The sequence below is a fragment of the Trichophyton benhamiae genome (assembly GCF_000151125.1).
Source record: "Trichophyton benhamiae CBS 112371 chromosome Unknown contig01145.0, whole genome shotgun sequence".
NCBI classification, from domain to species: domain Eukaryota; kingdom Fungi; phylum Ascomycota; class Eurotiomycetes; order Onygenales; family Arthrodermataceae; genus Trichophyton; species Trichophyton benhamiae.
This window is the reverse complement of record NW_003315111.1, coordinates 1,222,465-1,235,518: the sequence shown is the minus strand read 5'-3', so window position 1 is coordinate 1,235,518 and position 13,054 is coordinate 1,222,465. Positions and strand designations below refer to the sequence as shown.

Below are 13,054 nucleotides of genomic sequence, written 5' to 3'. Positions count from 1 at the left end.
TTAAAGGCTATAAAAAAATAAATTATTATAGAATATTAGGTAAAAGAGAAAAGATAAATATATAAATTATTAAAATAAATAAATAAAAATAATAAAAATTATTTAAACTAGAATACTAATTAATAAGTTATAATATTATAGGCCTTATTTATATATTTTTAAATAAATATAGCTATTACTTTATTTAATATAGCTATTACCTAGCTTAATATAATAGTTATAAATTTAATATTACTATTATATTTAAATTTAGAAGAATAGTAATCCGATAGTGTTCCGAAGCTACATATTTCCGGTATGGCTAAGACAAGGTCTCACGTGGCGCCCGCTAGCGACTCCAGCGGCCGTCCTCAGCTTCTCCAGCTTCACCTCTACTGCTACAACCTCAAAGACTCATCTTTGAGTCTGGGACATCGGCCTACACATACACGTCAACCATGCAGCTTCATAGCAGGCCGTGAAGCACCGTGAACCTCTCGTCTCGCTCCGTCTCTCTCAATAATACGCAGACACCATCTCTACCCTGATGTCGAGCTCCGCCGTCTCCGAGATGGAGGACGGGGGTGGAAGCGCTCCTTTACTCCCATCGCAAACTGAAGGCCACCCCCAGGAGGACACTCGGCCTACAAGCAAAAAGGAACTAGCAGGCTGGTACTGCTATGGATGGGCGGCTGAGGTTTTCGTCGTGTGTGCCATGGGTACGTCGTTGCCCGCATAGCTGCAGCTGCAGCCTACAGCTCCTCCGAGCATTCAGCGACTGCAGGACTGATGATATCTAACCGACGACTGACAGGCTCCTTTCTCCCCCTTGCGCTCGAACAAATGACTAGAGACCAAGGAGTACTGGTCTCCGACAAGACTACTCCCTGTACTTCGACATGGAAGCACACCAATGCCACCACTAACGCCACAACAGCTGCCTCTGCGCTTAAGGCAGGGCCTGCGAGCAACCAGTGTCTGGTCTACGTCCTAGGATTTGAAGTCAACACCGCCAGCTTTGCTATGTATACCTTCTCAGTCAGCGTCTTAATCCAATCTCTCATCATTATATCCATCTCAGCGGCTGCAGATCATGGCGCCTACCGCAAGACTTTTCTGCTTATATTCGCCATAGTAGGATCTATTGCCATGATGCTCTTCTTCCCACTCTCCTCACGCTTATACATGTTGGCTGCCTTCCTAGCGGTTGTTGCCAATACTGGCTTTGGCGGATCCTTTGTACTCCTGAATTCCTTCCTACCGCTCCTTGTTCGTAACCATCCATCCATCCGAGGGTACAAGGCAGACGCGCCTACTTACTCTGACTCCAGCCCAGAAGTGCATGGACACTTGTCAGCATCTACAGAGCAACATTCTTCTCAGGGGAACACTACACATACTGCGCCGGCTGCGCCATCAGTGTCAGCAGCCTTAGAATTGTCATCCAAAATATCTTCTAACGGAATTGGAATTGGGTATACGGCTGCTGTACTGGTTCAGATTTGCTGTATCCTTCTGGTCTTAGCCACTAACTCTACCACTTTCTCTCTTCGGCTTGTCCTGTTCCTAATTGGACTCTGGTGGTTTATATTCACCATCCCAGCTGGCCTATGGCTGCGTCCAAGACCCGGTCCTCCACTCCCGGAGCATGTCACAAGAAAGGACAGCAGCTGGCCATGGGTTGACTATGTCTTATTTGCATGGAAATCCCTAGGCAGGACAGCCATGAGGGCTCGTCGACTAAAAGATGTTGTCTTGTTTTTGGCCGCCTGGTTCTTATTATCTGATGGGATTGCAACCGTTAGTGGTACTGCAGTCTTATTTGCAAAGACTCAGCTTAAAATGGAACTAGCTGCTCTAGGCATGATCAACGTCATCACTATGATCTCAGGTGTCTGCGGTGCGTTTTACTGGAGCTATGTCTCTCGCCTCATGGGACTTCGCCCTTCACAGACAATCATTGCCTGCATTTGTATATTCGAGATCATACCTCTATACGGCCTCCTAGGCTTCTTCCCTCCAATTCGAAGACTAGGTGTCCTCGGCCTCCAGCAACCCTGGGAAATGTACCCACTTGGTGCCATTTACGGACTGGTAATAGGCGGCCTCTCTTCCTACTGCCGTAGCTTCTTCGGCGAGCTTATCCCACACGGCTTTGAGGCTTCGTTTTATGCACTCTACGCCATCACAGATAAAGGCTCAAGTTTCTTCGGTCCTGCCATTGTAGGAGCTATTACTGACCGGTACGGAGAAATCCGTCCAGCATTTTTCTTCCTAGCTCTGCTCATCATAATACCGCTGCCGCTTATGATGCTTGTGGATGCAGAGAGAGGGAAACGAGATGCTGATTTGCTCGTTAAGGAGTTAGAAGGGTCCCCTGATAGTGATGTTTATGAAGGCCAGGCTCAGGGGACTGCAGCTGAGAGAAGAGAATAGTTGAGATAGACTTAAAGTTTCGGATTCGTTGAAATACATAAATCATATTGTTAGAACAGACCCCTGGGAAGGATTCCATGTACGCATAATCTATCAGCACAGCCGCCCTAGAGACACTGATTTTATAGCACCCCCTTTCGGCTTAATTATTAATTAACCACCAATACATTTTTTTGCTCCTGGAGGTAGGAGTGGACTTCGAATTGCCAAAATTTGAGGAGGGTCCTAAGCTCATGGAGTCGCAACTTTCCAGAGCCATCGGCACCCATATGAACTTTTAATGGATCACCAAGCGGAGAAGCAGGATACCTCTGTATGGGAATTCGAGCTTGAAATATATGCCGTATGGCATTATCTCCAATGACATGACATAGGTAATGCCTCACTTGCATCGCTTTTCCACAATATTTGGGCCATGTTCGTCGTATTCCTTCTTCGAAATCCACATCTGATGGAATGTTCCCAGGCTGGCCACAATACTTCCACCTATCCAGGAACCAAACTTTCTCTCTGCAGTGTTTCCAGGAGCAGATATTCTAACTCTCGGGCTAGGGTACATATTTGTGAGCTCATAGTTCAACCGATCGGTGAAGCCGTAAAGCAAACTGCCTGCTCCAGTAACCACTACATTTGCAAGTAGAGTTGGCCTAATGTCAACATCAACTTGGTTAAGGGCATTCCGGATCAATTCTGGTATTGTCTGGTTGGCTGCTGGTGAAGGGAACTCGGAATCTGGATCAGGCAAAGCAGCCTTAGCGTCAAATAGGCTCTCAGCAACACGATATCTTTCAGGGCCGAAAAGCTGATTAAAGCCATCTGGGAATTCAAATGGGCGCATTGGAATGGCTTTTGCTAGCTCCTCGTTGGAGGTTCCATTGGGACCTTGGGCGGACAAGGCACCGGGCCCTGGCCAAACCTGCACTACACACTCTTTGAACTCTGAAAGTGTTCGGTCCTCTATCAGCCGGCGGTATGAAGGGCCTGGGAGTTTGTTCTCAGGTAGATCCTTGTAAACTGCTTGAGCTGGTTGGCCAGCATCAACTGCGGCCTTGGAAGAAATTAGGTAATGGGGTGTCAAGTTAACTGGTGGTGTACTTGATTTAAGAAGGGCTCGGATCTGAGACGAGACGAAGTCACCAGCAAGTTGGGAATGCTGTACTCCGCGCTTGAGAACCAGGCCATCATGGACCGGGGTCACAGATATATTACTGGCACCAACGTCAACCACCAGCGCGGTAGCTTTTCCAGCGGCAAAACTATACTTATCCGTCAGCTTACCATACAGCAATACAGCAATAGAGAATTAGGCAAAGAGATGTACGAACCTGGCTAATGGCCCATTCCTAGAGAGGTAAAAGGCTGGCGTCCCCCAATTTTCCATTGCGATTTCGATGGTCTTTTCTCTTGCCTTTGTCGGGTTCCACCCAGGCTCAGTCATCAGTAGCGGGCTATCAGCTAGTGGCTTCTCTTCCGCCTCTACTCCTTCCATCTCCGCTGGTAAATCTTCGGGATTCGGGTCATTTAGTCCATTGTTCATTGGGTTCCCAGGTTTTCGGCTCGTCAATCGTGAGGTGAACGAATACTCCCACAGCTTTTCAGCCATCTCCCAGTCCTCCACAATTCCATCTCTATTGATCGGGTTGTGAACGGAGATACCTGGGCGCGGAGAGACAAAGATGTTGTCGCCGTAAACGTATTTTTCTTGCGCATCCGTAGAGTATTTTCCATAGTGTGTAGGAATGACGGATTTTGGAGTGTCTTCGCCGGCGAATCCAGCACGCGTCGAAGCATATCCTGGATCTAGAATTATCGCAGATACCTCATCTAGTAATCAGAAGCCTTAGTATCTTATGGAATAAGTAAAAGCAAGCCGAGTTGACTGAGGTGCCTCTTACCTCCACCATATTCTGCCGCCGCGGGCGGGGCAGAAGAATTCATCGCGAGGGTATAGCGGTCAAAAGTAGGCGCAAATCTGTCGGTAAATAACTTTTTTATGACTATATCTGGCGAACCGAAAGGAATATAAAGTATGACGAAGCTGTCTCGCGCGTAATTGATGCCGAGCTGCTTGTTGTCGCGATCTTCAATTTGATACAGGAAGCACAGGCTGGTCATGATTAGGTAATTGACTCTTGGCATATGTCTGTCACGTGGTAGAACCTTGACTTTACTTCAACGACAACAGAAGGAAAAGCAGCAAAATCTTTCATCGTCGTCGCAATTATTATCATTTGTTGGTTGAACAAGGCGAGGGCTGTGCCAGGCGCATCCGAAGTATCAAAGCTAGGAACTGTACTCTGTATGGAGTGGAGTTCTAGGATCCAGTCGCTTGAAATTTCTTAGACATATGGCCTCCAAAGCCAAGACCACCTGTGATCAAAGCTGTGATCATTAAGGACTGTCCAAGATGGACGAGATATGTCCCAGGACCATTGACTCGCCACAGTGACCATACTGATGCAAATCACAGTGGCCGAGCTTTAGCTGGGTCTCTTGTGTTGAGACAGTAAGATTATCCCCGAGGTTTAGGGAGCATATCTGCACGACTGCCCTCACTCATCAGTTACTCAGGCCCATAGATTGCCTAGCAATCTCCCCACGGAAGCTACATTATTTGATGTACGGAGGCTTGCATGTAGTGTGTGATCATTACTTGATGGGTTGCTCAGAAGTAAGGGATACCTTTGTTGAATTCAATGAAACCAGCATCAGGTAAAAGAGAACGATACGAGCGAGCTAGATGAGCATATATGCTTTGACAGCAGTTAGCGATAGCAGATCATGTTTCGAGCCTAAATCTTATCGACAATGGTAGGAAGTTGAGACATTAAGCTGAAGCCCAACTTCCTGCTTCAGCCTTTAAGCTCATGGCAGAAATCGCCTAATAATGTACATTATAACCCCTGACCCCAGAAACTCTGGCCCAATCTGGATGGGCGAGCGTAAATTATTCTAGTTAAGGGTTAAAATAGGAACTTTATATCGAGTATTAGTTTAGCGATGCAACAGAGCTGATTGCTTGAAACGTCCAATTTGATATGCACTGTTTCTAAGTATATGTAGAATGTAATTTGTATTTACATGGAGGGAAACGATAGGTCCCAAGAGGCGTGAGTAGTAGACTGGCAATCCAGCAGCCATGATTAAAATCGCCTCATGGAGTAAGAGAATGATAAAAGATATGTACTGCTTCAACTTCTTGCTCCAAAACGAACGACTGGAAAGAATCGTTTAGCAGCCAACGTAGATAGCTATATTCATCGTTAGTCAGGATCTATAATAAGCATCAGTGTAATAAGATTGAGCTTACCGTTAGCGAAGAGAGCGTAGCTGTCAGCGTTCTGGACAGCCTTCTCAGCAGAGAGGGCGGTGGCACGCTCATATCCGTAGCCGTTGTCCTCGCAGAATGGCTCCTGGACAGCAGGGTTGTGGGTAAGCTCGTGGAGGGTGGTGGTAGCCTGGTCCTGGGCGTGGCACTCGTTGCTGAGTGGTGGGAGATCACTATAGTAGATTGGGCAGTTGAAGACCTCGTTCTGAGATGGGAGAGTGTAGGCGAGGACACCTTCCTCGCAGCCACCCATGGTGTCGGAGCAGTGGTAGGTAGTGCCACCACCGGTGGTGGAGCTAGACTCCTGAGCAACGGCCTGGAAACGGCTCTGGACGGTCTGCATGTACTGAGGGTCCTTGAAGTATTCCATGTACTTGTCCTGGTTCTGGCTGACGGCCTGGGCAGACATGCTGGAAAGCTGAGCAGAGGCTTTGAGGGCAGCAGTCAAAGCCTGCAGCTCCTGGCTGTTGCCGCAGGACTGCATGTCGATGCTGGTGCGCTTGTTGATTCTGGTGAGAGGTCCACGCTTGACAATGCCAAAGGCATTCTCAACGGAGGCGGCCTTCTCGCCGTCGATGGTCATGTGAAGCTCGTTGGAGTGGTACTTAGCAGCACCAGTGATTTCGGTGCCATTCTCCTCGGCAATTGGGACCATTCCCTCAGCCTTGAGGGTGAACTTGCCGCCACGGGAAAGGTCGTGGGTTCTGGCAATGTCGAAGGAGTGCTCAACGGTTCCCTTTGGTGGGAGGGAGATGAAGTAGCTTGGCTTAAGATCCTTCTCCTTATATGTGGGCATCATTCCGGTAAACTGGATCTCCTTACCATCTATCAAAATGTTAGCATTAAATTCCCGATGGAGTCTTCGGTATTATCACTTACCCTCAGACTCAATGGAGACCTTGCGGGTTGGGTTGGAGTCCATGATGGTATGGAACTTCAGGAGGTTCAAGGCACGGTTGCCATTGTTGGTGATGGTGGCCTTGACCATGGAGTTACCGGTAGAGCTGAGCTTGACATCGATCATGGACTGGCTGACTGGAACACCACGGGGGATGGAGAAGCCAAGGGCTGGAGCAGCAAGAGAGCCGAGGGCGGCGAGAGCAACGATGACTTGCATGTTGACTGAATTGGAGAAGAAATAATCGGGAAAAAAAAAAGTATAGACAAGAACGGTAGTGATTCAAAAAAAAGAACAAAGGAAGGTAGAAGATTCACTGGGAATCTAGAGGCTGATTGAGAGTTGGTTTTTGCTGTCTGAGAATGTTTCCATCTTGAAGGGTTGACAAGCAGGTTATATATCTTCTGGACGGGAAGAGACCCGCCTCCTTCACGGTATGAAAAACATAGCATATGACATCTCTATTCTCTCTCCCCGAACAAGTCCACACATACCAAGCCCCTGTGCAATCAGGAGGGAAGGTTACATCAGCTAACCATCCACCAACCCAACCGGAGGTCCGTTTCAAGCCAGTAGTAGCAAAGTGTAGGAATGGGACATTGCGTATGTACAGCAGGTACTGACTTGGACTGGGGTACCATAGCCTGGCCAGGGATATCATTTGCCATAACTGTAGGCAGAGCGGAGGGCCCCATTCTGCAACTTGATGCTAAACACCCCCGGTCCTACCATTTTGGCCAGGGGACAGAGCGGGTAAAGAGGATACCTGAATTGAAACCAAGCATTGTTTCGTGGGCTTCTTGAAAGCTTGAGGCCGCTCCCCATGGCGGACTAAAGAAGCACAACTGGCTCGGCAAAGCTTGAGTCCACCATCCAGAGAGCCCACCCGCGTATATAGAGTTGTTTCGATCCATGGGCGACGACCACGAGCCAGAAGTCTCCCCGCGAATAGTAAAAGGCCCGTTGAAAAGGTTCCAAACGGGGAAGAAAGAGAGAGAGAGAGAGCAAGGCTCCCGGGGGTATGCGCCTTGGGATCGTCAGAGGCATAGAGAGAGAGTGTGTGTGTGTGTATGAGGACGTTCTCCATCCGCATTTGCTCGGTCTCTCCACGATGGACGCTGTAATTTGGCTGATCACCACGACAGGAGAGCAGGAAGTGAGCAGGCACAGCAAAAGGCCCGAGTTGGTCTCTTGCGGCAGCTTTCCCCCTGGCCCAGCAGGGATGTCTCTACAGGGATGCGGCCAGTCGACACCAGCGTTGACCCGAGGCACGTCCGTCTGCTGTTTCAAGTCGTGGCTGATCAGCTCCTATCAAATTCCCCGTTGTTCTGGAGTCGCGAAGGGACGGGACAGACAGGCAACGGCCCAATCACCATAGCCAGCCCACTTCTATCGAGACCGTCTTGATGCCTGGTTCATGGTCAGACGGGGTGGAGGCGAGTGTTCGCTTCTCTCTTTTTTTTAGCTAACTCGTTAGTTAACTTAGTTAACTAACTATGGAGCAATACCACTCCGTGACTAACGGCCGACTCTCTTTTGAGACGATGAGACGCCGGTCGATGACTCGCATAAAGGGGGACGCTGCGAGAAAGGGAGTCTGCGAGATGGCATTGCTATTGACGGGGTCGGGGATGCTGTCCAGAGGGAGATGAGAACTGCAGATACTTGCTCAGAAAGGCCGTCTCTTCCATGCGTTATCCTGGAGAGGAGGCCACTTCGATTGGATATGGGACGGCACAGCTAATATGAGCGGATGAAGGCGATCGACCAGGCCACTCCGCACTTCTAGACCAGCCAGGCTGAGACCATGAGACCATGAGACCATTTGACCATTTTAACCCATGAAGCCATGGGTTGGTTACTAGCAGCCATGCCAGGGGTGCAGTCGATAGGAGACGTCGGTACCGCGACTCGACTCGTCCGGCATCAACAGACGGACCTGCACGCAAGAGACGCTCGTTGGCCATGCCCTCTGCACATCATTCAGCTGTCATGTTCGAGGTCGCATTGACAGCAGCGATTGTCACTCGCTAAGCCTCGGGATTAGCCATACAGTTTTTATGTTACGAGAGTCCGATGATATGTGATGTGTTTGGATCTGCAATTCCCATGAAATGATAATCGCCGTTCATACTATCCAAGGAAGCTCGAAATTTTTCCCGGAGTGAGCCGACTAGCAGAGTCCGTCCCCCGATGATGATCGAGACGGAGTTACTTTATATAACTACGGAGTACATTCGGACGCCTTCCCATGCTGTCATTCTCCCCGATGGTGGAGGTCTAGGGGGATGGAGAGATGCATCCTGTTCTCCTAATATATGAACAATCCCCCTCCTCCTAGCTTCTCCGAAGAGTTCTTCACGGGCGTCTATCCTCTCCTTTTCCAGGGGTTACGGGATTGCTGCATTCCTTGTCAACGTGGGGTTTGCAGGACCATTAGATATGGAGGATGGTTGTTGAGCATGCACTTCGATGCCTTTCTGGGTCATGTCACCGGTCAATCGTCCTGTGAAGTGACGTTTACGGGCCTTTCAGGGATGTAAATTCTTCTTGCTTGATATCATCGTAGATATCAGCCTCGAATCTAAGCCCGGGAGCTGTCTTTAGTTAGACACGATGCCCTGTGACTCCGTGATCAACTAACTCACGGCGGGAGGTCGAAGCCCTGCGAACTGTGCGTCAAACCCCTTAACTAGTTATGTCGGTTGTACGGGAAAGAAATTATTCTCATTGCTGTGTTTGAGACCCTGATGCCAATATCTTGACTGTCTCACTGGCTCGAGATGGGGATGATATTTTTTTCTGACGCTGATGACGACGACCAAATATGACCGGTTTACATTATTAGGTGCTTAACTGACCAGGACAGGGATCAAGGGGCTTCAAGTCAAACTCCGGAGTTTTATTTCCTCTTCGCTTCGGCGCCGCCAACTCCACCACTAAGTTAGCTGTGTCGAGTCACCACCGCTGCCCAACGCGCACAAACTCGGTCTGTTGATCACTAAGAAGGAAGAAAGGCATACTCTGTAACCCAAAGGGAAAACTGTCTGTACATCCTAAACCAGTATGACCAGCCTGGTAATCTTCGACTTCGACGGGACGCTGGTCGACACCCATGAGTCGATTGAACAGTCTATCAGGCTCACCTTCGAGGCTTTACTTCCAGCCCATGTCCCGCTTCGGTCAGACATCCACTCTCTGATCTCCCGTGGGACAGGCCTGTCAGACACGTTCCGGTCTCTGCATCCCAATATCGAAGCCTACACGGCGGCAGCGGATGAATGGACAGCCAAATATCGAGAGGTTTATGCCACCCACGGCCAAAAGCTCATTAAAGCCTTCCCAGGAGCCCAGAAACTGCTACAAACCCTCAAAGAATCTGGCATACCGATGTCCATTGTGAGCAATAAGGGAGTTGGTGCTGTCAAAACGGCGCTGGAACGGAACGGTATGGGCGGATATGTGCCTGAGGATTTGATAATAGGAGACAGCACGCCTGGAGCAAAGAAGAAGCCTGACCCGGCTAATTTTACGGATATTCTGATACCCACGCTCAAGAGCCGATATGGGATCACCGACCTCGATGTTGGCAAAGTGCTAGTCATCGGGGATACAGTGGCGGATATCCAATTTGCGAAGAACATCGGCTGTCGCGCATGCTGGTGCCAGTACGGGTTTGGAGATCAGGAAGAGTGCCAGAAGATGGGTCCCGATATGATCGTTGGCTCTCTAGATGAAGTAGCGTCATATGTTCGTCCATCGGTATAGAATGGCATATTATACATGGGGAAGCTAGGGGGCCTACTAACTAAAGATGGGTGCAGGGGCAGACGTATGCTATAGAGCGGTGTTTTATAGAAGCTGACAATACGACGTTGAAAGTAAATCAATAACCATTTATAGGCGCCCCTTTAAATATACACTAAGACAAGCCCCGTACGCTAATTGATGAAGAGAAAAGACAGTTGAAATGAGTGAAAACCAAAAGGAGGTCGTAATTGTGGTTAGAGTTACACTGAAGATGGAGTCGTTAATGGGGAATAGACGAGATGATGAGGAAGCCACTCCAAATGACTACGAATGCGAGACAAATTCAAGCTCGCTCTGGTTTCTTTGCAATGGCAAATGAGCTATAGACAGGAGACGGGTTAATATCACAAGCACCTCATAATGGGCTAGGAGACGGAGATGAACATACAAGTGGGAATATATATGCATCTTATTAGACCTGACCTCCTCAGTCACATTATTGAGGAGCTTCCAGAGGTCATCGGCACTCCAGCCGCCAACGCGAGTGAACAGCGACGTGCTGTAGGACTCCATCGCATGGCCCAGGAACTGTGCCATGAAATAGCGGCCCCTCATCTTCAGCTTCTTGTCCTTGGGCCAGGTTCCCAGGGGCATGACTTTTTCCGTCTCCTCGACCTCGATGAACCCTCCATCTCGAAGCCAGCCGGCAAAAAATGGGAATACATCAAACTCACGCCCACAGGAGTGGGAGATGCGATCAAATTCGTTCTATCACTGAGGTTAATTGAAAGTTCAATGGGTATAATGACGAAGAAAAAGGACATACAAGCCAATGTCTAGTCTTCGAATCCTCGGGGAATGTGTCATCGTCACAACAAAAGTGAGCACGAGCTTCTGATACTTCTATCCGGCCACCAGGCTTTAGTCGTCTAAGCCGCCGAATTAGAACTGATAAAAGATGAAGTGATGTGTGCGATACTTCTTACTTGTAACATTGCCCCATTAGCCGTGGCCAGTCTGACAGACTTCCCCCAAGCGTACGTATGTGGATAAAATCAAATGAGGACTCAGGAAAAGTCCAGTCCTGCTCGGCATCGTCCATCATGAATTCAACATTGTCGGGTCGCCTGCGGATAGACATCAGCCCTCAGGCTCCGGAAGCAAGTGAGGGAACATAGGAGACTCCATCTTCAACTCACCAACTTGGTTGGATGGGCGATATATCTGTCCCAATAACCTGGGCTGAAGGGTATAACTCTGCCACTGAACTCAGGGTTAGACTTGATAGACTACCCCCCTTATTCAACTCGGTCAGGTAGATAGAGAAAGGTGACGGGGCTTGACTTGCTTTCGATGGCCCATATCCCTGTCCCGGTGCCAATGTCGAGGATGCGTTCAGGATTGTCGAGTTTGGTAAAACACAGCTCGCCATCGAGGGTCAACCGGAAGATTTGGTGAAGAAAATCTAGACGTTCCTGTTCCCGTTCATCGTTGGGGAGGAACTGAAGGTATCCAAAATAAGAGCGTTTGACTAGTCAGCGATCATCTAGTCAAGTAACCATATCCAGCCAGGGACATCATGTATGGAAAGCCAGTCGACATGGGAACAACGCACGTATTGATCTACACAGTAGCCTTGATAGCGCCGTCCGTTTTCATAAACGAAGTTTGGGATCGTGGAAACGACCGAAGCGAAGTCAGTGGCGATTGTTGACGTCTGTTCAACATTGGCGTCTGCCTCGATGGTCGACTGGGAGCATCCGTCTGATCGATCGTCTTCCTCAGCCGCCATTCCGAGTTATGTAGAACGATACTTAAATAACGGTGAGTAGCTTGCTAAAATAAGCGAGATGAAGCTTTCTCTTCTAGAATAATAACTAGAGGAAGCAGGAAAAGGAAGGAAAAAGCAACTTCAGGAGCAAGCAGACCAGGGAAGAGGAAGGCGACGAAGAGAGAGAGGGGGGGATAATTTATACGGAGTCAAGCGAGGATGATCGGGCAGTGTTATTATATCTGCCTCTTTATTCAGTGACACACATACAGACAGCTGTCTGGTATGAACCATCGCAAGCAGCAGCAGCAGCGGCAGCGGCAGGACGCAAAGGTGCATCAAAGGACAGCAACGCCACCGGGAGCCATATCATGCAGGTTTGTTGCTCACAGCACGCAGCCTCCCAAGCCGTCTCTCTGTTTGTTGCAATTGCAAGGGGGCCAACTCGTTATGGGTCCAGACGAGTGCATGAAGAGCGCATCTTGAAATTGTCTTTGGTCTTTTCTCGCCGGCGGACGAGCCAATTATTAAGCGTTTCCTTGCCCACAGCGTCGGGTCGACCCTTTGGGCCCTTTTCCACGGCCCTGGGACGCCAGCCGCAGGATGGCTGGTTGGGTACATGGCGGTCGACTCTGGCGCAGCGTAGGCGAGTCCAGCACATCGACAACATTGGGCGGAAGGATGCTGGCCTCAGGAGTCGCCTGTTCCATAACTAGTTAACTAGTCAACCATCCATTTGGCCTGCAGCCAGACTGAGTTCCTCTCGGGCCGGCCCGAAGTTGCCTGCTAGCTAGTTAAACGGCGGGAGTTTATGGACGTCAGGGAGTCGACATGACACAATGATAGGCGTGGCTGCAGGTGAAAGGCCTTGCCACGTCAAGTCCGGTGTTCA

At 49.2% G+C, this 13,054-nt stretch overlaps 6 protein-coding genes across 6 annotated transcripts; 2 read left to right on the top strand and 4 right to left on the bottom strand.

Annotated features, from left to right (window-relative positions):
• Window positions 1-526: 526 nt before the first annotated feature.
• On the top strand, window positions 527-2,415 carry ARB_05819 (uncharacterized protein; the record flags this gene model as incomplete). The annotated part of the gene is made up of 2 exons (XM_003016374.1): window positions 527-698; window positions 719-2,415. The coding sequence occupies 2 exons, from the start codon at window positions 527-529 to the stop codon at window positions 2,413-2,415; spliced, it is 1,869 nt and encodes a 622-aa protein (XP_003016420.1).
• Window positions 2,416-2,797: 382 nt separating this feature from the next.
• On the bottom strand, window positions 2,798-4,530 carry ARB_05818 (uncharacterized protein; the record flags this gene model as incomplete). Its single annotated transcript, XM_003016373.1, has 3 exons — window positions 2,798-3,671; window positions 3,741-4,239; window positions 4,311-4,530. 3 exons carry the CDS (start codon window positions 4,528-4,530, stop codon window positions 2,798-2,800), a joined length of 1,593 nt encoding a protein of 530 aa, XP_003016419.1.
• Window positions 4,531-5,678: 1,148 nt separating this feature from the next.
• Window positions 5,679-6,860, bottom strand: ARB_05817 (uncharacterized protein; the record flags this gene model as incomplete). The annotated part of the gene is made up of 2 exons (XM_003016372.1): window positions 5,679-6,568; window positions 6,623-6,860. 2 exons carry the CDS (start codon window positions 6,858-6,860, stop codon window positions 5,679-5,681), a joined length of 1,128 nt encoding a protein of 375 aa, XP_003016418.1.
• A 2,847-nt stretch (window positions 6,861-9,707) lies between these two features.
• Window positions 9,708-10,409, top strand: ARB_05816 (uncharacterized protein; the record flags this gene model as incomplete). Its single annotated transcript, XM_003016371.1, has 1 exon — window positions 9,708-10,409. One exon carries the CDS (start codon window positions 9,708-9,710, stop codon window positions 10,407-10,409), a length of 702 nt encoding a protein of 233 aa, XP_003016417.1.
• A 306-nt stretch (window positions 10,410-10,715) lies between these two features.
• ARB_05815 (uncharacterized protein) lies at window positions 10,716-11,493 on the bottom strand (the record flags this gene model as incomplete). Its single annotated transcript, XM_003016370.1, has 3 exons — window positions 10,716-11,159; window positions 11,218-11,294; window positions 11,433-11,493. 3 exons carry the CDS (start codon window positions 11,491-11,493, stop codon window positions 10,716-10,718), a joined length of 582 nt encoding a protein of 193 aa, XP_003016416.1.
• Window positions 11,494-11,689: 196 nt separating this feature from the next.
• Window positions 11,690-12,183, bottom strand: ARB_05814 (uncharacterized protein; the record flags this gene model as incomplete). The annotated part of the gene is made up of 2 exons (XM_003016369.1): window positions 11,690-11,893; window positions 12,007-12,183. 2 exons carry the CDS (start codon window positions 12,181-12,183, stop codon window positions 11,690-11,692), a joined length of 381 nt encoding a protein of 126 aa, XP_003016415.1.
• Between the last annotated feature and the right edge of the window lie 871 nt (window positions 12,184-13,054).